A 25529-nucleotide genomic window follows, 5' to 3' on the forward strand; every position below is an offset into this window, starting at 1 on the left:
AAGGCACGCTGTTACACCCGTGCCCATCCTGTCTACACCTCAGGGCATGGTTCTTGAGAGGGGAAGGCTAGAAGCTCTAGGTTGCCCAGAAGAAGCGATTCCAACCCTTCTTAGTGCCAGACGGAAGAGTACCAATAAAGTGTATGGGCCAGGTTTATGGGCCACATGTCTTCTAGGTCAAATTCATATAATTCTCCAGCAGTTCAAGATATCTTGTCTTTCCTTCAGTCAGGGTTAGACTTGTCTCTGGCAGTTAGCACTCTTAGAGTACAAGTTTCTGCCATTTCAGCCTTTACAGGAGTTTCGTGGGCGAATCACACCTTAATTCAACAATTCTTTAAAGGAGCCATCAGGCTTAGGCCTCAAAAGAGGCCCAGGTTTCCCAAATGGGACCTTCCGTTAGTATTGGACTTTCTTTCTGATCTTTGGAAAGGTTTGGATGCTCCCCTGTCTTTAGGAGATCTCACTATCAAGACGGTGTTTCTGGTGGCAATAACTTCAGCCAAAAGAGTGTCGGAAATTAGGAATCTTGGGTCAAGTTGAACCATTTCTAACTTTCTTTCCGGACAGAGTGGTCCTGATCCCTATGCTTGGATCAATTCCAAAAGTCACATCAGTATTTCACGAAAATCAGGAGATCGTGCTACCTACGTTTAGAATGTCAGACAACCAAGAGATTCATCCCCTGGATGTTGGTCGCACCTTGAAACAATATCTGGACGCTACAGCCTCGTTCAGACGAACAGACTTTCTTTTTGTCCTTCTTCATGGCAAAAATAAAGGGATGCGAGCATCAGTAAGATCAATCTCATCTTGGGTGGTCCAAACGATTAAAAGGGCATACAAGGCAAAGGGCATGGTTCCTCCTGAGGCAGTGACGGCTCATTCAACTCGGGGCATCTCGACCTCTTGGGCAGCAGTTCGACATGTCGCACCAGAAGTTATCTGTAGAGCAGCTTCCTGGTCTTCAATTAATACCTTTGTTTCCCATTATTGTGTAGAGCCAGCTGCGCTTTCTTCTGTTAATTTTGGTTTACAAGTATTGTCAGTGGACAATGAAAAATAAAATTCTAGTTTCTTTGCTCAACATTTTTAGCCCACCCGGGTGTGTTTGGCGAGTTATTTCCCACACGTATGCTGCCATGGAGCCTGTCAGGAAAATGGAAAATTTATATCAAATACTTACCGTAATTTTCCTTTCCTGATGGGCTCCATGGCAGCAGGAGTTCCCTCCCAAATGTTGGAGTAGGCTAGTTACGGAACACGGATAGCAGCTTGGAGCAAAGATTTATGGGAGTAGAGGTCCTATTGGGTAATTATGGAGGCGGGGCTAACCCACACGTATGCTGCCATGGAGCCCATCAGGAAAGGAAAATTACGGTAAGTATTTGATATAAATTTTCCATTTTATTCACCTATAAATGCCTGTTGCTAGGGGGTCCCTCGTAGTCTGACCCCTTCATTGCCTGGGCTGGTGACATCACTTTCCCTCGGCGCCGCACAGTCATCTGGGACCTGTCACGTGTCCCAGGTGACTGCGGCGTATCACGGCGCGCCGCTCGCGCATGCGTGTTGGGTGCCCGGCTGTGGCTGTGCCCACAGTAAGAATGCCGGCGCCGCGAGTGGAGAGGGCTTCGTTCCCCCGCATCGCTGGACCCTGGGACAGGCAAGTGTCCGATTTTATTAAGTCAGCAGCTGCAGTATTTGTAGCTGCTGACTTTTAATTTTAATTTTTATTTTTTTAGGGGGCACCCCACTTTAAGGCCTCATGCACACTGGACGTTTTTGGACATTTTTACAGCAGTTGTTTTTGGCTTCAGATGTGTGTTTTTTTTTTTTTTTTTTTTTTTTATTTTTATTTTTTTCTACAGTGAAACTCCAAACTCCCCCTCATGTTATCCATGCACACATAGGCTGTTGTTAGCAGCTTTTGTTGGGGCATTTTGTTGGCTTTAAAAAAAAAAAAAAAAACGCCCTAAAACTAGTGGGTTCTGAGAGGAGTTTTTCAGCTGTAAAAATGTTCTAACAGCAACCGCTGATAAACTCAAAAATGTGTCTCGCCTGTGGTTTTTGATTAATTTAAAAATAAAATAAAAATGCGAAAAAACGCTATTGGAAAAACAATGAAAAACTCACTACTAAAGCGACTGCCGTTTTTATAACATTATTTTTACATCCAGTGTGCATGAGGCCTAAATGTAGGACAACTTGATCTTGGAGCATAAAGTGAGTTTACATTTCCCATAAAATTTCTCTCCATTTAAAAAAACAAACAAATAAAACCCACACAAGGCTAGTTTGAATGCAGCCTAACACTATCCATACTGGCATTGATTAAAGTGGTTGTAAAAAATCAAGGTTTTTACCTTCATGCATTCTATGCATGAAAGTAAAAAAAAAAAGAAATTACCTTTTGTCGAGTAGCCCCTTAATACTTGCCTCCATCCGAACTCCCTCCAGTGATATGAGCAAGAGCCTCAGCTCTTCGGGGACTCTCCTCAGTGACCGAGACAGCCTCCCGCTTCTGTCAATCGCAGCCAGTGAGCCAATGGGGGAAGAGGGCGCTGAGCCCAGCCATGGCTGTGTGCATGAATGCACACAGAGGCGTGGCTCGTAAACAAGCCTGCTTGGGTGCCCCCATTGCAAGCTGCGTGAAGGAGGGGACAAGAGCGCTAGCGAGGGCGAAGATGATGATCTGGGCTGTCTGTGCAAAACCACTGCACACAGAAGGTAAGTATGACATTATTGTTTTTAAGAAAAAAAAAAAAGCCTTTAATATTCCTTCAAAGTAGAACTTTAGGCAAAACATTTTATTTTTTTTCCATTTTGGATAGAGCAAGGAAGGGCCATAATGCCTGTTTATTTTTGCCATCTGTGTCCCATTGGGATGATTTCCCTTCACTTCCTGTCTCATAGCCAAACAGGAAGTGAGAGGAAATCCCTGCAAATTAGGGGAAATCCATGGAGACTCCCAGGTCACCAGACCTAATGTCCCCATTGGAAGATTTTTCTTACTGTTCTGAGATGGCTTTCTGAATAGGATGAAATCATTACATTAATTTGAGCATCACATGCAGAGGTGCACTCGGGTTGATCTGTCCATTTGAACAATCCGTTGTAAGGGCTGGTTCCCACCAGCTGCATAGCGGCTCGTGTGCAGTGCGACCTGGCTGAGATCAGTGCAGTGATTATGCACTGAGCTCAGCAGATCAGTTTCCCTTTTTTTTTTTTTTTTTCTTCTGGTCACTCAGTGACCTGTCCTTACTGCATTGCGCTGGGAAAAAGTATTTGCATGCAGTATTCTTTTTCAGCCCCGTCGCGTGAATCGGGCACATAGGAGATGAGGCGGGACTGCCCAACACAGTACCGCCACATCTAGTGTGAACCAACCCTCAGTGCAGCTTGGCTCCCTCCCCACTGCTGCAGGTCTCACGCAGAAAGCAGTGACCCAAGGAGTTTTGTACCTGGGTGAGGGGGGAGCCATATGGGGATTCGGAGGCGCTAGTTCCCCATTGGGTCCTCTCTCCTCCTGATTAACAGGCAGTGGGAATTGGCTATAGAACCCACACACTGCCTGCTTTCAGTTACAAGGAGAGAACAATGTGATAGAGAACTAGTCCCTCATTTTACAGGTGGGGAGGGGGTCAAACATGTCATTCTACTACAGAGTATAGAGACAGGCCCTCTGCCTGTCTCTGTAAGCCACGTTTTAGGTTGGTCCTAATTAACTCCAGTTTCATTTTCTGAAAGCTAGAGATCTTTGTCTTTGGATTCTGCTGCAGGTGCCAGTAAAGTTACCAAACTGGCAGCAGGGCTTTTTGAATCTGGCACAGGTTTTAAAGAGCCATACCACCAGAAAAGTGTCATAAGGACTTTATTGAATTTCACCCACAGTTCTTACGTGAGCATTCTTTTTTTTTGCAAAGATATGTATGTCGGCAATGGCATTGATGCTATCTTTTAGCATAGTTGATTTAGCTAATAGTCCTTCAAACACTGATATGCTTTGCAAAAATGAAAAGGATGCCTGCATTGGCTGTGGTATGATAAACAGAACCTTGAAGGAGTGAATGGTGTTTTTCTCTGCTGAAATAATCTACTGCTGTGAGTTTCTCTGTATCTTCATTTGCAGCGTGTTGCTGGGAGGTCGTGCTCTCATTCCAGTACAGCTGATGTGATGCATTGACAACGAACTTATGTCCCGCAATACTGGCTGGTGCTGCTAATGCCCTTGGGCATCTGTGATGGTAAAGCGATCTGCTAGTCCAGGGCTGCGTGTTAAGTGGCTGTGCTGCTGCAGAGAGAGCTTTGTGTCAACAAATGTACTTGTGTGTCTGGCATTGGATTATAGTTCATAGCTAGAGGGTCTGCCAGAATAATTGCACAGGAAGGCTGCTGAGCTCCACTACCAGAGTAGTGCAGCAAACTGAAAATAAAATTAAATAATCCTTAGCAATTAAATAACCTAGCATGAAATGTTTTTTCAGGAATTAGAGAAGTAATATTTAGCTTGCTTCAAAAAAATAAAAATAAATAAATCATAACGCTCTACTAAACCTAAAATGGACATATATCAATCCTACTCAAGCTTTAAAAGTGCCGGCAATCTTTCTGTTTGTAATTGTCACTGTAAAGGCCCCTTTCACACGGGCTGTCTGATCAGGCCCATCAGTCAGTTTTTTCAGGTGAACCTGATCGGAACCTCCAGTTCTTCTATAGCAAAAACGGACAGATGTGGTCCTATTCCCTGTCCGTCCAATGAATCCGATAGGAACGGACAGGTGGTCCATTTCCATCCGATTGCTTCATAGAGTGGAAATCCCCCACTGAGCAAGCAAATTCTTAGCAAAGGAGCCGAAATTGTTTTTGTAGCACTTATTCTTTCCAACACTATGGGATTGATTTCCTTAAGGCAAATGGACTGTGCACTTTGCAGGAGCCATTGCTTCAGAGTTTAGGTTAAAGTGTTACTAATCCCACAACAGGAAAATTGGTCTGTATATGCAGTAAAGCATGCTTGTTATACTCATTGTGGAACCGAAGGGGTTAATCCTCTGAAATGTGTAAAAAGGCTGCTGGATCCGGTCTTCCCTGATTCCCCCCCCCCCTTCGACAGTCCCCAATCCATCTCCTGATGGTACAGAACCTTGGGGGCACCTCTGTACAGGCTCAGTTTGGTGTGTATTGCTAGAGTTTTTTTTTTTTTTTCTTGGGAGGGTACATGGACAGTGCCGATTGGCCCTCTGCCAATCACAGACAGAGGTTCAGGGATCATGCAGCCTCATAGGACAGTCAAGAGTAGAAGGAAAACTCCTCCTACCAGCTTTAACCAGACATTGATGGTAACAAGAGCGCTATATACTACCGATGAGAAAGGTGTTTAGCAGTTTATATTAGAATAATTGCATTTCCATGTGCTGTGGGAGACCAAATATAGTGAATGCAGGGTCCTGGGTTTCATAACACTTTAAAGTGGTCGTAAACCCTTACAAACCACTTTGACCTACAGGTAAGCCTAGATTAAGGCTTACCTGTAGGTCCAAGAAATATCTCCTAAACCTATATGGTTTAGGAGATATTTGCCCGAAAACAGGCGCACTGAGCGTGGCATTCTCAGCGACGGAGCTGCCGCGTGTGTCGGCTCCCGTGCGCATGCGCGGCAGTGACGTCATCGCGGCTTCGCCGAATGACAGCGGCAGAGCTGCGAGACCCCACCAAGAAGATGGATGCGGTGGACTACAGGGGACAGCGGCGACTTCGCTGGCTCCTGTGTCAGGTAAGTGACACATAATGGACTACTATGCGATGCATAGTAGTCCATTATGCTTTGCCTTTGCAGGGAATGAAAGAGGAAGTAAACTCATCAGGGTTTACTTCCTCTTTAAGCTTCACTTTGCAAAGAATACCCAATCACATGCAAGGAAAAAAACAGCATTTCTGCTTGCACATGATTGGACGTCAACAGGGCTTGCCATCATTTACCAAACACTTTTGCAAAGTGCACAGTCTATTTGCTTTTAGTACAGGGATATGCAATTAGCGGACCTCCAGTTGTTGCAAAACTACAAGTCCCATCATGCCTCTGCCTCTGGGTGTCATGCTTGTGGCTGTCAGTCTTGCTATGCCTCATGGGACTTGTAGTTCTGCAACAGCTGGAGGTCCGCTAATTGCATATCTCTGCTTTAGTACATTAGTTTGTTGTGCAGCACCTTTGGAAAAGGACATGAGGTTAAGGAAAGAAAATTTCTTGATCCCTCCTTCTACAACACAGTCAGTGTTGATCAGGGAATCCCTTCTGTTGTGCTATTATCTCACAGTGGAAGTTTTCCTTGCCATCAGAATGCAATGATCACTGCTGGCAGCTAAAGCCACTGGCAATCGCACACAAAAGGAAAAAAATCCCTGACAGGCTGGTTGCAATCAGCCTGCCCAGTGGACGGATTTAAACTTGTCTGGTTCCTACTGAACCGGCTTAATTGCGATCTGGCTATGGCCGGCCTTAATCTTTTATCTTAATTGGAGCACTACTTGTAAGTTTAAAGTGACAATTTTTTAGGTTTGCTGCTATTTTGTATTACGAGCAACCACTATTTGTCTTCAGCACGTTAACTAAATACTTCCAAGAAGGCTCCCTGCTGGCAGAACACAATAGCACTGTGTGAGGGGTTCCTCCAACACTGACTGAGTTGATGGGGGGGGGGGGGGAATGAAGCAATTTTCTTTTCTTCCATGTGAGGTTGCATAATGTATGGCCTGGTTATGCTTGGAAAAAAATGTCTCTGCTACCAAGATTTACTGGGAGCTTTTTACGGACTGTCCTAGCACAAGCTATAACCACATACGATCTCATAACTACCTCCTTTTGATTGGCATCTTTAGATATGAATTGTATAACCACATGAAAGAACCTTCTGCGTGAGTTGTCAGTCAGCAGGATCTTGAAAATAGGATGATACAGACACTCATTATGAAGCTGTGGGCACTAGGGTGCTGGTATTATGAGTTGCTCTAATATTCCAAGATAAGTACCTAAAAGTGCTACTTGGTATTTTTGAGTGATTTTAACAGCTTCTCATTTTTAAATGATATTCTACTTTTTTTATTTGCTCCAGGTATAAATCTGTTAATGCCTAAATTGGTTTCCTGCTAATTGGAGTAATTTTCACCTGCTATTTCACTATAATGAAACAATCGTTTTTGCCTTATATTCCAACACTAGTTCATGTGTACCATAAGAAAAAAGAAACCTCTAATGCCGCATACACACGATCGGACTTTTCGACAGCAAAGGTCAGACGGAATGAATCCGTCGGACAATTCGATTGTGTATGGGCTCCATCGGACCTTTGCTGTGCAAAAATCTGATGGACTTTAGAAATAGAACATATTTCAAATTTTTCTGCCGGACCCAGTTCCTATGGAGAAATCCGCTCGTCTGTATGCTAGTCCGAGGGACAAAAACCGACGCTAGGGCAGCTACTGGCTATGAGCTTCCTTATTCTAGTCCAGTCGTATGTCATCACCTTAGAATCCGTCGGACTTTGGTGTGATTGTGTGTGGCCAAGTCCGTTCATTTGGAAAGTCTGTCGGAACTCTGCCAAAAGTCTGTCGGGCTAGGTCCGTCGGGAAGACTGTCGGACCTAGTCTGCCGGAAAGTCCGGTCGTGTGTACACGCCATTAGAACAAATCTAAGCTAAGAATCCAATAGTCTTTCCTGTAATAACACCATCTGTCACAGCAATTGCACTTGTGCCCAAACTATGAAAGGATCAGATTGTTTATATTGCTCCTTTTTTATTTCACTTCTCTTGGAAGTGCTCTCATATGCAACCTTGTTTGTGTGCAAGTGAGGGCATGTGAGCGGGGAGAAGATGGCCCCTGCTATTTCTGAGAAAAATGGACAGTACTTGTGTTTTTACTTAAACTAGTGATACATCAGGTGATCTGGGTACTTAATTCAGTGGCAGATCGTTCATATTTATGTGCATAACATTTTTTTTATATATATATATATGCCGGCGGAGAGGTGAGTAGCGATCAAAAGAATGAGAGATAGATATCGATTTAAAAATAATTATATATATATATATATATATATATATATATATATATATATATTAATAATAATATTATTATTTTTAAATCGATATCTCTCATTCTTTTGATCGCTACTCACCTCTCCGCCGACTTCAGGGAGTTCAGTTGGAGATCCAGTGACGTCACCGGACTCCTCCCCCTTCCCCAAGTGCTTCCATCTAACGAAGGAAAAGGGGGAGCAGTCCGGTGACGTCGATCTCCATGATGTCATCGGACAGCCTAGACAGTAATGGTAAATATGGATGTGGTTAACTGGGATCATTCAGTGAGCTGAGTATAGGCAAATTTTGATAACCTAAATTTTTTTTTTAACATTGTTGTAGAAAAAAAAAAGTAAACACTCTGGTATGTCTGCGTGACTGGCTAAAGTGATGCCTACTTTCCTACTATAAAGTGACTGATAGTCAATATACTAGATACATTTTATAATTAAAGTTAAAAGAACTTTCTATGTTTTTCTTAGTTTAATAAAATTACTTGCGTCAGTGCTACAGTTTGAATTTAAAACGTATTTGTGTGAAGTTAAGTCATGGATTGTGGAAACTAACTAGTGTCGGGTGATTTGTATATAGTGTATACCACATTTACCACTGACTAATGCAGAGCTGTAAAGCAAGGAGATCAGCTAAAAGTAGTTGGATCTCTGTGCGTTTATAATTAATCAAAATAAGTCGATAAATTGATTAATCGAACACGAAAATTTTAATCAGTAACCGCCCTAATATATTCTAAAATAATAATAATTTTATAGACATTTGGTTGGTACCTGCTGGATTGCATTCATGGCTTGCTTTAGTCAGTTGCTTCCGATTGATCAAACAAATGTGTGTGTTGAAAAAGCAATCATTAAACACATAACTAAGAGGAAAATGCCCCATTGTTGTTTTAGTGGGGGCAATATTGCCTCATCTTTCTTGTCAGTGGCGGCAATAGTCCCTCGTTGTCTGTGGCGGCAATAGTCCCTCGTTGTCTGTGGCGGCAATAGTCCCTCGTTGTCGGTGGCGGCAATAGTCCCTCGTTGTCTGTGGCGGCAATAGTCCCTCGTTGTCGGTGGCGGCAATAGTCCCTCGTTGTCGGTGGCGGCAATAGTCCCTCGTTGTCGGTGGCGGCAATAGTCCCTCGTTGTCGGTGGCGGCAATAGTCCCTCGTTGTCGGTGGCGGCAATAGTCCCTCGTTGTCGGTGGCGGCAATAGTCCCTCGTTGTCGGTGGCGGCAATAGTCCCTCGTTGTCGGTGGTGGCAATAGTCCCTCGTTGTTTGTGTCAGTGGCTGGAATAATGCCATATTGTTGCTGTCAGTAAGCAGATTAGTACCTCAAGAGCTGGTTAAAGTCACATTCTCTTATCTGAGCTCTGATGGAGTCCACCCTGGAAACCGGCCAGAGATGATCCATGCTAGAGAAAGCAGCTGCATGCTCTCTAACAGGATCTACTCCTATGCAGGGTTGATCAGGTCTCTTCTTCAATATTATTTTGTACTACAAAGCAGTTTTTTTTTTTTTTTTAAATGTTTTGGGTACCAGTTTTAAGTTTTTTCAATAAAGGTTTTTATGAAGGTGTCACGTGATACTTGTGCACTTTGTTTGCTCTATACAGTGGAGGAAAGAGATCTCCTAAAAATGTTTATTGTGCCTTCCTGCCCAATAACAACCACTCCCCACAAATCTTGTACGGGAGACAGGAAGTGAAGAAAAATCATTCCAAATGGGTCACAGATAAAAATCTCACATGAATTTAAATTCTTTTCTGCTCTACCCAAAATTATATTAAAGAAAAACACTTGGCTGTAGTTGACTACTTATTTGATTACTTGGGATTTATATTTGATAAGTGTGCTAATCCATTTCAAGCAATTCTCTTTATCGACTGGAGCTAGCAAATTCTGTTTATTCTTCTTCACTTTGGAGTTCTAGTTCATTTCTCAAATAAGGCAGATTATATTTTATATTAGTCCTTTTTATTAGTTAAAGTATCCATGATGCAATTTCACAGACATTAATCAAATTTTCTAATGAGCTAAGCGAACATGCTATATAATAGAAATATAAATTCTGTTTCTTATACACCTACAGTGTGTACTGTTTACAGTATGAATAGAGAAGTAAACCAGGTCTATCAAAAGATAAGGTTATGCATTATTTATAAGTGTTATCAGAATGGATATGAATTGTGCAAAGCCCTTCTTTTATGTCAGGCCGCTCTTAATTTGATGCAAATGAATGTTAAAATGGTTTGCTATATTGGCACAGTACAAAAGTTGTTGGGCTTTGGATGTGACCGCTGTGCAGATTGTATACATGTGAATTATTTGATAGAATATTTTTCTTGTTTAATGTTCAGTTTTAAGACCATCGTAAATGCTTTGTAGGTGTTTCTCTTTTGTCTTGGCACATGTGCCTGGCCTTGGCTAACTTGCATATTAAGTACTTGCTGTTCTAGTTACATTTACATTTTAAATAATGGCAGTTCTTTTGTTGGTTAGAAGTAGACTTTGTTTATGAAAAAATGTTTTTTGCTGTTCAGTAAATCTTTTGGAGAAATTTTACCCACTATACTAGAGCTGCGCGATTCTGGAAAAAATGAGAATCGCAATTTTTTTTTTTTTTTTTTGCTTGGAATAAAGATAACGATTCTTGATTAAACATCTTCCACATTATCCAAAAAAAGGGCTAACTTTTTACTGTTTTTTTTTATTTTTTATTTTTTTTTCATTCATTTTTACCCAAAAAATAGTGACATTAAATATTGCAATAAATTGCATTTTATTCTTTAGGGTTTCTTTGCTCAGTGGGGGATCAATCTGCTGAGCAGGAGGATAACAGGTCCGTCTCCGCTCACTGTGCAGAGGCGAACCTTTCAGAGCCCCCCGTTATCCTCCTATGGGGAGATCGGATGAAAACGGACCACCTGTCTGTTTTTCATCTGATCTGCCAGACGGATGGAAAATGGGGTTTCCGTCAGTCTGTATTTCATGGACAGGACTGGATTGGTCCGCCTGAAAAACTGACAAGCGGTCCTGGTCAGAAAGCCTGTGTGAAAGGGGCCTTAGACTTTTTAAGTGGTTAAACTGACTTAATTTGCAGACCGAAGTTAATCCCTTTGATTTAAAAGAACTAAAATGTTACAGTGGGGTTTATTTACTAAAGCTGGCGAGTGCAAAATCAGGCTCACTTCTGCATAGAAACCAATCCGCTTCCAGGTTTTATTACCAAACCCAAACTGAACCAGCTGAGGTTAGAAGCTGATCAGCTACCCCTTGCACAGCTGAACCAGATTCTGAGTGCTCCGGCTTTAGTAAATCTACCCCATGGTTTCCCTTTATCTCTCAGCACTGAGCAATGTTGATGTTTGCCAGATGTTTGTGTTTTTTATTTTTTCTTTGACAGCTCTGCACTCAGTTCCATGAATGAATCATGGAAATGCAGGATTAAGATTGTGAGGGGAGTTGAATCGAGAAAATTATATATATATATATTTTTTTTCTTTCTATTTTGCACTGCGCTTTACATACAAAAAGATATCAAATAGTTTCGAGACTAGTTTTGTAACAGGCCAACAGATGACAGTACACAAGCAACAAGAGAATAAAAAGAGAAATGGAGGTAACGACACTTTTTTAATGTTAGACTTGTACAAAATCTTTTAGTTTGGCCTAATACATATTTTGTGTACACTCCCTCATTATTTGACACGGGACTAAAACTTCTTAAAACGGTAACTTCTCCCAGTATTCAATTGTTTTGCTCTAAAATTATGCGGGATTGTGCCGATAGGCAGTTAAAATTGATACCTAGCAGAACTATTTTCTGGTGTCTACAGATAGTCTACAAAAGTATAGGAAAGGCAAAAGAAAGGGGGGGGGGGGGGTTTCCAATAGCAACACAAATTATTCCTAATATTTTTAAACCTGCTTTTGAAATGTTTGGCAGCACTTCCTCTTTCTACCCTCTGTCTGTAGGATGCCTCTTATTTATTCTACAAACATGTTATAGAGCTGAGCAAGAAGCCTCTGAAAACAGGAAATTAGTAGTAATACGTATTCTATAGATAAACGTAATGAGGGCAAAATCATTCTACTTTTTCTTCATCCCAAGGACATTGAGGGTTAAGAATATTTTGTGCAGAAGCTTTTGAACTCAACAAACGTGCAACCCACGCTTGGTGAGAACTGCGGTATATCTTTCTTATTGAATTGAGATTATCTGGTAAATGAATGAATAGCCTTGTTTCCACTTTTTTTTATTCATTCATCTTTATGGTGATCTTTTCTGGAAATTTGCTTGTGCTGGGAAAATGGGAGAAGAGAACATCTGTATCTTTATCTGCCTATGTTGGACTCAAGTGGGCAAGTGTTGTTCTAGTATATCACAAAAAAAAAAAAATCAAATGTGGTATGATGGTCTAATTCAGGCGTAGGCAACCTGGGGCCCTCCAGCTGTTGAACTACATTTCCCATGCGGCATTGCAAGGCTGGCAATTACAATTACTCCTAGAGGCATGATGGGACTTGTAGTTCTGGAACAGCTGGAGGGCCCCAGGTTGCCTATCCCTGGACTAATTGATGCATAATGAATAATCATTTCCACGTGTATGGATATGTTTATGAAAAAGCTTTTAGTCATAACAGTCTAGTTGTCTGTAGCAAGTCTATATCACCATAGGCGGTCAATATTTTGTCTGAACAACACTGAAGAAATGGCTGCACTCCAAGATCCAACAAAATTCTTATTTAATAACAAACATCTCAAGTGTTAGACAGTTCAAATGATAGATGTGTTTTACACACTAACAGGTGCCCTTATTCATTATTTTGTCTGATACAGCTAACATTTTATTTTTAAACGTTGAATAATTGAGGTAATATAATATAGTCCCTCAAACTCAAAAAAAGAATGGTCTCGTATTTGAGATATTATTATTATTATTATTATTATTATTTTTTTTTTTTTAATGAATGGATTCGATTGTCGAAAACCATTGGATTTTTAGTGTGACTGCGACATTATGGCGGACACATCGGACATTTTTGACACATTTTTGGGACCATTGTCGTTTATACAGCAATCTGTGCTATTTAAATGCACTGATTCCTGTGTAAATGACACTGGCAGTGAAGGAGTTAATGACTAGGGGGCAGTGTAGGGGTTATGTGTGACGTTGTGTCTTTTTTTTTTTATTATTGTAGGGGGCGTGGCCTGGCATGTGACATCACTAATCTGTCTTTTCCTATAAAAGGGAACAGACAATCAGTGACAGCCACAGTAGGAAGCACGGGGAGAGGTTTGTTTACACAGACCTCTCCTCGTTCTTCAGCACTGACCCGATCGTGGGACACCAGCGGCGATCGGGTCCGCTGGTGCCACGGTCACGGAGCTCCCGACCCACGGCTGGGCACTTAAAGAGCCATGTACAGGTACGTGATTGTGCCCAGCCATGCCATTCTGCCAATGTATATCGGCGTGAGGCGGTCCTTAAGTGGCTAAATGAAAATAAAAAAGGAAAAAGAAAAAATGTTGTGCTTGTCCTTTCTGATAATTTCCCATGAACTGTCGTTATCGGCTCTCAATCTGTGTACTAACAATCAGATTTTCAGACAATGGCTCCAAGAAGTGTTTTTTTGTTGGAATTTCTCATTGTGTGTACTAGGCATTACATTGTTCTGATTGCTTTATGAGAACCTATGTGTGGGAGTCTCTAGTAGTATAAATCCTGGAGAAGTTTTGGGTTGGTTTGCTAAAACTGAAGAGTGCAAAATCTGGTGCAGCTGTGCATGGTAGCCAATCTGCTTCTAACTTCATCTTTTTCAATTAAGATTTGACAAAAAAGGGAAAAAAAGAAAACTGGAAGCCGATTGGTTTCTATGCAGAGCTGCACCAGATTTTGCATTCTCCAGTTTTAGCAAATCAACCCCACAGTGTTAAAGCACATAATGCGGCTTACATCTGTCTTTTGAAGATAAGGGGTCTCCTCTAACATAGTGTGAGCTCTGATCATCATCAGCTGGGCTAATGGGACTCTCTCTTTATGAAAAATGTAATAAATTGGCAACATTTTGTAAAACTGTGTGGGTGATCACATCTTATGCTTGGAAGCACTTGCAATCACTAGAAAACTGTTATCTGGGCCAGCTGTTGCGTTCGATCTCTAAATCTGTCATATCACTTGCAAAGATAGGGTTCCGTATGCAGTGACGGATTTAGACCTGGGGGGGCCAGTGCGCTTCAAGTTTGGGGGCTCTTCAACATAGACATCAAATTATGACAAATAAAAAAGTGAACTGAAAGGAATGATAAACCTCATTCTAAAAAAAAAAAAAAAAAAAAAGTTAGGTTCTACAGAAGACACTTGTCTGATTTTTGATTTTTCTCAATTATATTGACTGTAAGAATACACATTACACAGGTAACTGGAACTAGCAAGTCATACATCAGTAATCCATCACACTACAATATTTACAAAGTCTTCCTACACTTAGAATCTGCAAAATCTTTTACAAACTCATCATACTCTTGCGTTCACTGCTCTCGACAACCAGTAGATACGGAGTATTTAGGCCAGCCATAGACTGTTCAAATTTTGGCTGGTTCAGCAGGAACTGGCTGAGATTTAAACCATGTATGGGCAAGCTGATAGTACCAAGTTGATCAACTTGGGTACAGCCAGCCTGCTAGATTTTACATCTGATTATCACTAGTGGCTTGTATAGCCATTGGTAATAATCACTGTCTTCTCCTGGGGTGGGGATGGCTTTCTCCCCTGCCGCCCTGGGAGAATACAATGGATCAGTGGGAGGGATTCCCCTATCATTACTGTGTTTGGAGGAATTGAGTGTTGCAAGAAAGTCATTTTGCACTGTGTATGGGGCTGCCTTAGTCTTTCATGGGTCATTGTGGTTCTCAGATAATTCTTTATCAGTGCCAATTTGCCGAAAAACCTTTCTGCCGAACATTTAGGCCTCATGCACACGAGACGCAGTTAAACGCGCGTTCAGATGCAGTTGGACAGTTTTTTCAACTGCCCCTGAACTCATTCAATGTTATCCTATGTGTCCATGCACACAGTCTCGTTTTTTTCCGTTTTTATGCAGTTGCGTTTAATCTCGTTTTTCCAGAAGCAAAAAAATGCGTTCAAAAGCAAAAATTTCCACGTTTCAGACGCAAAACGCGGCAAAACGCCGCTACCGCGTTTTGCCGCGTTTGCGTTTATATGCGTTTTTAAAGGTGACCTTTTTTTTTTACATTAAAAATCTCAAAAATGATTGCAAATGATGAAAAACCAGTAGAAAAATATTTTAAACAATTGCAATCGCAAGTGAACAATCCACAACTTGTGGCAAGTGACATGGCAGGTGGCAAGTGACGTGGCAAGTGGACAATCCACAACTTGTGGCAAGTGACATGGCAGGTGGCAAGTGATGTGGCAAGTGGACAATCCACAACTTGTGGCAAGTGGCGTGGCAAGTGACGTGGAAAGTGGACAATCCACAACTTGTGGCAGGTGACGTGGCAAGTGACCTGGCAGGTGACGCGGCAAGTGACCTGGCAGGTGACGTGGCAAGTGGAAAATCAACAACTTGTGGCAGGTGACTGGCATGTGACGTGGCAAGTGGACAATCCATAACTTGTGGCAGGTGACGTGGCAAGTGGACAATCCACTTGTGGCAGGGGACTTGGCAAGTGATGTGGCAAGTGGACAATCCACTTGTGGCGGGGGATGTGGCAAGTGACGTGGCGAGTGGACAATCCACAACTTGTGTCAGGTGACGTGGCAAGTGGACAATCCACAACTTGTGGCAGGTGATGTGGCAAGTGATGTGGCAAGTGGACAATCCACTTGTGGCAAGTGACGTGGCAGGGGACGTGGCAAGGGACGTGGCAAGTGGACAATCCACAACTTGTGGCAGGTGACGTGGAAAGTGATGTGGCAAGTGGACAATCCACAACTTGTGGCAGGTGATGTGGCTGGTGACGTGGCAAGTGGACAATCCACATCTTGTGGCAGGTGACGTGGCAGGTGACGTGGAAAGTGGTGTGGCAAGTGGACAATCCACAACTTGTGGCAGGTGATGTGGCTGGTGACGTGGCAAGTGGACAATCCACAACTTGTGGCAGGTGGCATGGCAGGTGACGTGGAAAGTGGACAATCCACATCTTGTGGCAAGTGATGTGGCAGCTGACGTGGCAAGTGACGTGGCAAGTGGACAATCCAAAACTTGTGGCAGGTGGCGTGGCAAGTGACGTGGCAAGTAACGTGGCAAGTGGACAATCCACATCTCGTGGCAAGTGGCGTGGCAGGTGATGTGGCAAGTGATGTGGCAATTGGAGAATCCACAACTTGTGGCAGGTGACGTGGCAGGTGATGTGGCAAGTGATGTGGCAGGTGATGTGACAAGTGGACAATCCACATCTTGTGGCAAGTGACGTGGCAAGTGACGTGGCAAGTGGACAATCCAAAACTTGTGGCAGGTGACGTGGCAAGTGACGTGGCAAGTGACGTGGCAAGTGACGTGGCAGGTGACGTGGCAGGTGACGTGGCAAGTGGACAATCCACATCTCGTGGCAAGTGACGTGGCAGGTGATGTGGCAAGTGATGTGGCAAGTGGACAATCCACAACTTGTGGCAGGTGACGTGGCAGGTGATGTGGCAAGTGATGTGGCAGGTGATGTGACAAGTGGACAATCCACATCTTGTGGCAAGTGACGTGGCAGCTGACGTGGCAAGTGGACAATCCAAAACTTGTGGCAGGTGACGTGGCAAGTGACGTGGCAAGTGGACAATCCACAGCTTGTGGCAAGTGACATGGCAGGTGGCAAGTGATGTGGCAAGTGGACAATCCACAACTTGTGACAGGTGACGTGGCAGGTGATGTGGCAAGTGGACAATCCCCAACTTGTGGCAAGTGATGTGGCAAGTGACGTGGCAACTGGCAAGTGGACAATCCAAAACTTGTGGCAGGTGACGTGGCAAGTGACGTGGCAGGTGATGTGGCAAGTCACGTGGCAAGTGGACAATCCACAACTTGTGGCAGGTGCCGTGGCAAGTGACACGCTAAATACAAGTACACTGCAGCTCTCACAGCTGCTGCTACTCACTCTGGTCTCACAAAATTGCTGAAATAGTTAATTTTTGAGCTGGGGAGGGTCTATGATGTTAGCTTAACTAAACGCTTCTAGACGCAAACGCGGTAAAACGCCGCTAAATCGCGGTAAAAATCGCGGCAAAACGCGCGTTTCTAAACGCCGGTTTCAACATGTGTCCAGCAGCGTTTGCATCTGCGTCTCGTGTGCATGAAGCCTTAGTGACCATCATGCTCGAATACATTCTAAGAGCTGCAATAACACCTGGAAAGGGATTGGCACACCTTCATGTAACAAAACTACCTGCTGAGATGGAGTGAGACATGACTGGAGTTTGGCAAGGGCTGCAAACTGGACAATTCTCTCACCGTACACACTACTGAAGTCTGGACGGAAAATAAGTTCCATTTTTTATATTGGAAGTCTGGGGCCCCCTATGGCGGGGGGGAGGCAGGGGCAGTTGCCCCTTTTGCCCCTGATAAATCTGACACTGTCTCGCTACCAAACTATGGTTTCAAGATGAGTTTGGCAACCTTGACAACGTAATACATTTTAAGAAATAACCCACAAACACCTTAGGAAATAAGGTGCACAGTCTGTATCAGTGTTTGTCTCTGGAGAGCAGGGTTGACATTTTTTTTAGTTTGTCATCATCTCAGTAACACTACTCCTCTGCAAACAATTTGCAGCTTTGTCATTGTTGACACATACTACCTTAGAGAGCACTGACACATGACAGTCACAGGAAGGCCTGACGTTTCAACATGTGGGCTGAGACTGAAAGCCAAGTTTTTTACCTTTTTCCTTCTGCCACCCAAAGATGAAAGATAGGGCTCAGATGGCAGATTGGAGCACTTTTTTTGTTTTCCGAGTTGTTTATGAACCAAATAGTTTGCATTTTGATGCAAATGCTGTAAACATTGTTCAGAGAATGGGGTAGATGTAAATGACTCTGGATTTTACTACAGCTCTGCACACATGAAAGAGATCCAGTTTAGTTCCAATGCCTGTTTTTTTGGAATTCTTATGACTGTAAATACAGTGTCACAGCACAAATTATAGAACTACAATGAAACAAGTATTTGGTTTCCAGAAAAAGTATTTTTTTGATGGCATCAATGTGTGGTTGGGCTGCGCTGAAATGTTGACAATGTCCTACTTTGAAATTGCTGAGTCTAATTCTGTGTCGGTTGATGTCATTTCTGTTTATTCAACCTAGTCACTGCCTTGGCTCTCTAGATAAATCATTTGTCCTCCAGAATTTTAGTACTTGTTGTCAGAAACCAGGGAAGACTGGGTGCGTAAAACATGCCAAGACATTTCCTCTTCCCAGCATCCTAAAGGTTTTGCATTCTGATGGCTGAATGTTTTCAGACAATGTGATATTAACTATATATGAATTCCTTTTTATTTATTTTTTTCCTCTTTTACATGCCATTGTTTATATTTTCTCCATATTTGCACATGCACCAAACTGTTTAGTGGAAATGACAGTTACAAGGGTTTGGGACAAACTGAGGAGTTTCAAGAAGGTTTAAACCATATGATTAAAAGTTTTGAAAAGGCAAAAATTTTTAAGTATGACATAAAACAAATACTCTTGGTTAGACATGTGCGGTTTGTTTCGTCTTGAATTGAACTTCAGACACATTTTTTGCTATTTGGAAATTGCGATGTATCCAAATTTCCGAATTACAATGGTAACAAATTTTAAACAAATCCAAAATAACTAAACTTTTGTATGAAATTCGAATGGTTTTCAATTTGAATCAAATTCTCATGATTTTTCAAATCGCATAGAATTTGAATCAAATTCAAATTGCCAAAGAGAATAGAATAGAAAAATATAGAATAAAAGAATAGAATATAACCATATTCTGAAATTCGAAATTTCGAATAGAATACGTTCGAATTTGAATGCAATAAAAAAATAATAATTTAATAAAATAGAAAAAAACGTTTTCTGAAATTCAAATAGAATAAATATGAATAAAAAAAATAAAAAAACAGACTAGAATAAACAATAGAAAATAGAATTTAACAATATCACTGTTTTATGAAATTTGAATTTCGAATAGAATACCTTTTGAATAGAATGGAAAAGCATAGAATATAACAGAAAATCATAGAATAGAAAAAAATAACGGATAAGAATGGAACAGAAAGAGAGAGAATATAATCATCTTCCGAAATTCCATTTCAAATAGAATATTTTTATTATTTTTTGTATGGAATTCGATTCGAATGGGATTCAAATTTTAAATGAAAAAAAATTAACTAAACAAATTTATGTAAATAACGCAACAAAACAAATTTCGTTCTGCACATGTCAACGCTTAGTGCTGTTGGCATTTAAAAGGGTGGCATAATGTAAATTAAAAATAAACCACCCTATATGCCCAAAAAAATCTCTAGCTAGCTACAGGTTAAAAAAAGTTAAATGAGGTGCTCTGTTCCCCTATTCACAACTGTATCCTGATTTTCTATTGTTTTGATGTCTAGGCAAGTGATGTTTCAGTCATTGTTCTGTTTTCTTACAGGGCTCTCTACACATATGAGGATGGCACAGATAATCTCATGTTGGCAACAACAGGGGGTAAGTACCAATACAAAATGTACAGTTTATGTTCCATTCTGTGCCGTGTTCTTCCTTTTACTGCTTCTTCCCTATTGATTGCTGGAGAGTTCTGAGTCTAATAGATGTAAGGAATACATTCAGTTTTGATCAGCCAATCTGCTTTAACATGTTCACTATCAGACTTCTTCAGTGAACTACAAGAAGCAAAGTGCAAGGACAGTCACTTTGCTTGAAGTGGTTGTAAACCCCAGACATGAAATATGAACCAAGCATACAGTGCATCTGGAAAGTATTCACAGCGCTTCACTTTTTCCACATTTTGTTATGTTACAGCCTTATTCCAAAATGGCTTAAATTAATTATATTCCTCAAAATTCTACACACAATACCCCATAATGACAACGTGAAAGAAACTTGAAATCTTTGCAAATTTATAAAAAAAAAACTAAAAAAAAAATCACATGTATTCACAGCCTTTCAAAATTGAACTTGGGTGCATCTCGTTTCCACTGCTCATCCTTGGGATGTTTCTGCAACTTGATTGGAGTCCACCTGTGGTAAATTAAGTTGATTGGACATAATTTGGGAAGGCACGCGCTTGTCTATATAAGGTTCCACCGTTAACAGTGCATGTCAGAGCACAAACCAAGCCATGAAGTCTAAGGAATTGTCTGTAGACCTCAGAGACACGATTGTATTGAGGCACAGATCTGGGGAAGGATACAGAAAAATTTCTGCAGCTTTGAAGGTCCCAATGAGTACAGTGGCCTCCATCATCCTTAAATGGAAGAAGTTTGAAACCACCAGAACTCTTCCTAGAGCCACCTGCCCAGGCCAAACTGAGCGATCAGGGGACCAAAAAACCTGATGGTTGCTCTTGACAGAGTTTCAGCATTTCTCTGTGGAGAGAGGAGAACGTTGCAGAAGAAAAACTATCTCTGCAGGACTCCACCAATCAGGCCTGTAAGGTAGCGTGGCCAGAGGCAAACCACTCCACAGTAAAAGGACAGCCCCCCTGGAGTCACCTGAAGGACTCAGACCATGAGAAACAAAATTCTCTGGTCTGATGAAACAAAGATTGAACTCTTTGGCCTGAATGGCAAGTATCGTTTCTGGAGGAAACAAGGCACCGCTCATCACCTGGCCAATACCATCACTCCTATGATACTATGGTGGTGGAAGCATCATGCTGTGGGGAGGTTTTTCAGAGGCATGAACTGGGAGACTAGTCAGGATCGAGGGAAAGATGAATACAGAAATGTACAGAGACATCCCTGATGAAAACCTGCTCCAGAGTGTGCTGAACCTCAGACTGGGGCGAAGGTTCATTTTCAGGACGACACCAAGCACACAGGAGTGGCTATGGGACAACTATGTGAATGTCCTTGAGTGGCCAAGCCCAGACTTGAACCTGATTGAAGAGATCTGAAATTGGCTGTGCACCAACGCTCCCATCCAGCCTGGTGGTGCTGGAGAGGTCCCGCAAAGAAGAATGGGAGAAACTTCCCAAAAATAGGTGTGCCAAGCTTGTAGCATCATATTTAAAAAAGACTTGAGGCTGTAATTAGTGCCAAATGTGCTTCACCAAAGTATTGAGCAAAGGCTGTGAATACTTATGTACATGGGATTTATTGTGTGTGTGTGTGTGTTATTTTTAATACGTTTTCAAAGATTTCAAACAAACTTCTTTTACGTGTCATTATGGGATATTGTTTTTAGAATTTTGAGAACAATGAATGAATTGAATCCATTTTGGAATAAGGCTGTAACATAACAAGAATGGAAAAAGTGAAGCGCTATGAATACTTTCCGGATGCACTGTATCTCTCTATAGTGTGCACTTGTCTCAATTAAGATAACAAATTGTCACTTTTTGCATGCTGCTTTGTTCCTCTATCAGCATGAATTATGTCTGACAGGTTTTCCTGACACCAAGAGAAAAAAAGTGATGGATCGCCAGCTTATTGACAGCCTCAGCTTTGTTCCTGTGTGCTGTGTAGAGGGGGAGTGTCCCTTCCGCCCAATCAGCTGTCAGAGCTCTCCTCACTGATCTCTGCAGAGTAACTTCAGCTCTCCACCTCCCTTTTTGCTCTATAAATTCAGCATTTTGAATGAATGTGGAGAAGAGTGAGCTGCAGCTAAACAGGTACAACTTATGTAGGAGGATTTATTTTATCTGTGTATCACCTGAAGCCACTCACTTCACTGGGTATGTGTAAGGGTTTAAAACCACTTTAACGCAGACCAGAAAAGGATTATTTTTTTTCCATGTACTGAACTTTATTCTTTATTTTATTCATTGAAACGACTTTGTTGTCGCAACAAATTTCTGGCAGGAGCAATTTCCTGCAGATAAATTCCCGTTATGCTTACCTCTTCTGCAGCCCCTATCTTTTTTACCTTATTACACTACTACAGCCTCCTTCAGTCTTTTTTCAGCATTTGACACTTCCTGGAATGTCCGATGCCGTGTCCACCCTCTACATGACTCGGGAGTCACCTGGTGGTTGCAGATGTAACCATAGTACTCGACGGGAAAGAAAACATCTAACACGCCAGGAAGTTTTGAATGCTGATGCCAGCCACTAGTTGACTTTGGCACCACTCCTAATGCTATGAGTGTATGTGTGCTGGCTGTCCAACAGAGATAAGTACACCTGGTATTGAAAGTAAACACATGTATATGCTTCCCAGAAGACAGAGGGTGGAAGGATCACAAATGCACAGTGCAAAGCACACTGGTAAACAAGCTGAAGTAACTCAAGGCTCATGTCATTGTTAGCTGACCGTCCAATCCTGGGTAACACCGTCTCACCAATAGCCACCTCACCTTCAGAACTGGGTACTGGCATGGAGCTCTACAGGGACCTCAAAAGATGACTTGACCTTCTATAATCTGACCACCTACTGACCCCCATTCATTTACTGACCCTCTTCTGACCCACTGTCATTTTTAGCTACCCCTTGGATATTTCCATCAATTTCTGGGGGTTCAAATTGAGCACTTTGGGTAACCCTGATGGTAAATATCTATGCTCCCATCCTGGAACATACTGCATATTGGGTCCCATCCTCCTTCCTTTTTTTATTTTTTTATTTGCTTTGTAGGTAACTTGTGGGAATACCTCTTTTTATACCCTAGAGGCTTATGCAATATAAGCATTTAAAATGATCAACTTTAAATGGTAAGGCAACACAGTGAAAATATTACTGGAACATGGAAAGGTAAACTGTAGTATGGGAAGATGAGACGAGGGCAATGGGTTCCTAAGCTTTGCTGCTGCCGGTTTGAAAGTTAGTTGTTCTGTTAGATAAAGGTTCTGCTACTTACACCCATGAAACATGTTCAGTCTACGTTCTTATATAATCTTGGTCAATGTGGTATGTTTTTCTGTTATGTTTTTTTTTCAGGTGGAGGTTTGCCCGACCTTTCTAGCCACTTTGAGAACCAGAAAGTGATGTATGGATTCTGCAGCGTAAAAGAGCCCCATGCCATGCTTGCTCGATATGTCCTTATAAACTGGGTAGGACATTAGTGTTGTCATGCAGTGTCACCTTTTGTGTGTGTGTGTGTGTGTGTGTGTGTGTGTGTGTGTGTGTGTGTATATATATATATATATATATATGTGTATATGTATATATATATATATATATAATATATAAATAAAATATTCTCACAAAAGTGAATACACCGTTCACATTTTTTTATAGTATTATACCTTTTTAATGTGACAACACTGAAGAAATTACACTTTGCTACAATATAAATTGGTGAGTGTACAGCTTGTATAACAGTGTGAATGTGTTGTCCCCTCAAAATAAATTTAACCCACATCCATTACTGTCTAAACCGCTGGCAACAAAAGTGAGGTCACTCCTAAGGGAAAATGTCCAACTTGTGCCCAAAGTGTCAATATTTTGTGTGGTCACCATTATTTTCCAGCACTGCCTTAACCCTCTTGGGCATGGAGTTCACCAGAGCTTCACAGGTTTCCACTGGAGCCCTCTTCCACTCCTCGTCTCGGAGTGTTTGGGGTCGTTCTGTTGGAAAACTGCCCTGCAGCCCATCTAAACCAAATAGGTTTATCTTGGTCTCATCAGACCACAGGACATGGTTCCAGTAATCCACGTCCTTAGTCTGCTTGTCTTCAGCAAACTGTTTGTGGGCTTTCTTGTGCATCATCTTTAGAAGAGGCTTCCTTCTGGGACGAGAGCCATGCAGCTCAATTTAATACAGCGTATGGTCTTAGCACTGTTGGGCTGAGCCCTTCAACTTCTGCAGCAATGCTGGCAGCACTCATACCTCTCTTTTCCAAAGATAACCTCTGGATATGACGTGCACGTGCACTCAAGTGGAACCTGTCCTGTTAAATCGCTGTATGGCCTTGGCCATTGCTGCAGCTCATTTTGAGGGTCTTGGCAATCTTCTTATAGCCTAGGCCATCTTTATGTAGAGCAACAATTCTTTTTTTCAGATCCTCAGAGTTTTTTTCACCATGAGGTGCCATGCTGAATTTCCAGTGACCAGTATGAGACAGAGAGCGATAACACCAAGTTTAACTCGCCTGCTCCCCATTCACACCTGAGACCTTGTAATACTAAGGAGTCACATGACACCAGGGAGGGAATTTGGACATTTTCACTTAGGGGTGTACTCACTTTTCTTGCCAGCGGTTTAGACATGAATGGCTGTGTGAGTTATTTTGAGGGGACAGAAAATGTATACTGTTATACAAGCTGTACACACACTACATTGTAGCAAAGCAATTAGTTGGCTGATTTATTGTTTCGATCAATCGGTTAATAACCTTAAAAACAGTGTGCTAGTTAATTATGTAACGTTTAAAAGAAAAAGGTACTTTATACTTGAATATCTCTATGTAGTGGTAAATATAAATAACCAACTATATGGTTAGGCAGCAAAATCTCTAATCCGTTCTGAGGATAACAGACAGAAGCGATATACTGGTTATACTATTAGTTTGAATATGGTAAATATCATCATCATCAGACTCAGATCAAATTTCTTTTATTTGAAGAAAAAAAAAAGTTAGACTTTTTTGCAGATTTTCAAACTGAACTGTAATATATTATATGCCGGCCATACAAAAACAATGTCAAAGTAATTTTCAGACAGTGTATGTAGTTTTCATTCAGACATTGCATTCATTTTAAAACAGACTTAAAAACAATTAAAAATTTCAAACAACATTCTTTCATTCAGCGAATGTACACATTTTTTTGTATGTTTTTTTTTTTTTTTCTGAAAGTTGATCCATATGGACAGCATAAGGCTCAGTGCACACCTATACAGTTTGCTTTCAATCTGTTTCTGCAGTGCTTTTTGCTATGTGTTTTTGCTGCGCTTTACGTTTTTAGCATTTTATCTTTTTTTTTTTTTTTTTAGGCCAATTTGTTGTTGAGCAGATTCAAAAAACACAAATTGGTGCAAAAAAGCATTACATGCATTTCTGCAGCTTCTCCATTGAAGTATATTGAACCAAAAAAGCACCGTTGTAAAAAGTCCTTCACCTTTTCCAAATACGCAGCAGCTGAAAAAAGCATAGATGTGAACATGTCCCATAGGAAACCATGTTAAATGAACTGTAGAGTGTTTCTGCAAAAAGCGCCAAAAAAAAACAAGAACCAGGCTTAATTGCCAGTTCACACTACAACAGCTTGGGATCAGACTTGTAAGTCCTCAAGTCGCCCTAAGTCGCTGGACATAAGAAATGCCATAGAAGTGAATGAGAGCCATCTTAATGTACACTACTGAAGT

At 41.6% G+C, this 25529-nt stretch overlaps 1 protein-coding gene across 4 annotated transcripts in view; it reads left to right on the top strand.

Moving 5' to 3' along the window:
• The window catches only part of DBN1 (drebrin 1), a 141754-nt gene that overhangs the window by 69029 nt on the left and 47196 nt on the right, over positions 1 to 25529 (top strand). For all 4 annotated transcript variants that reach the window (XM_077472536.1, XM_077472537.1, XM_077472538.1 and 1 more), the window contains exons 2-3: positions 19713 to 19768; positions 23162 to 23274. In XM_077472536.1, the coding sequence (XP_077328662.1) occupies positions 19713 to 19768; positions 23162 to 23274 (169 nt within the window). The remainder of the gene's footprint in view (positions 1 to 19712; positions 19769 to 23161; positions 23275 to 25529) is intronic.

Source organism: Lithobates pipiens, unplaced genomic scaffold (genome assembly GCF_037356315.1).
Source record: "Lithobates pipiens isolate NorthernLeopardFrog02 unplaced genomic scaffold, aLitPip1_a1.2 Scaffold_8, whole genome shotgun sequence".
NCBI classification, from domain to species: Eukaryota; Metazoa; Chordata; class Amphibia; order Anura; family Ranidae; genus Lithobates; species Lithobates pipiens.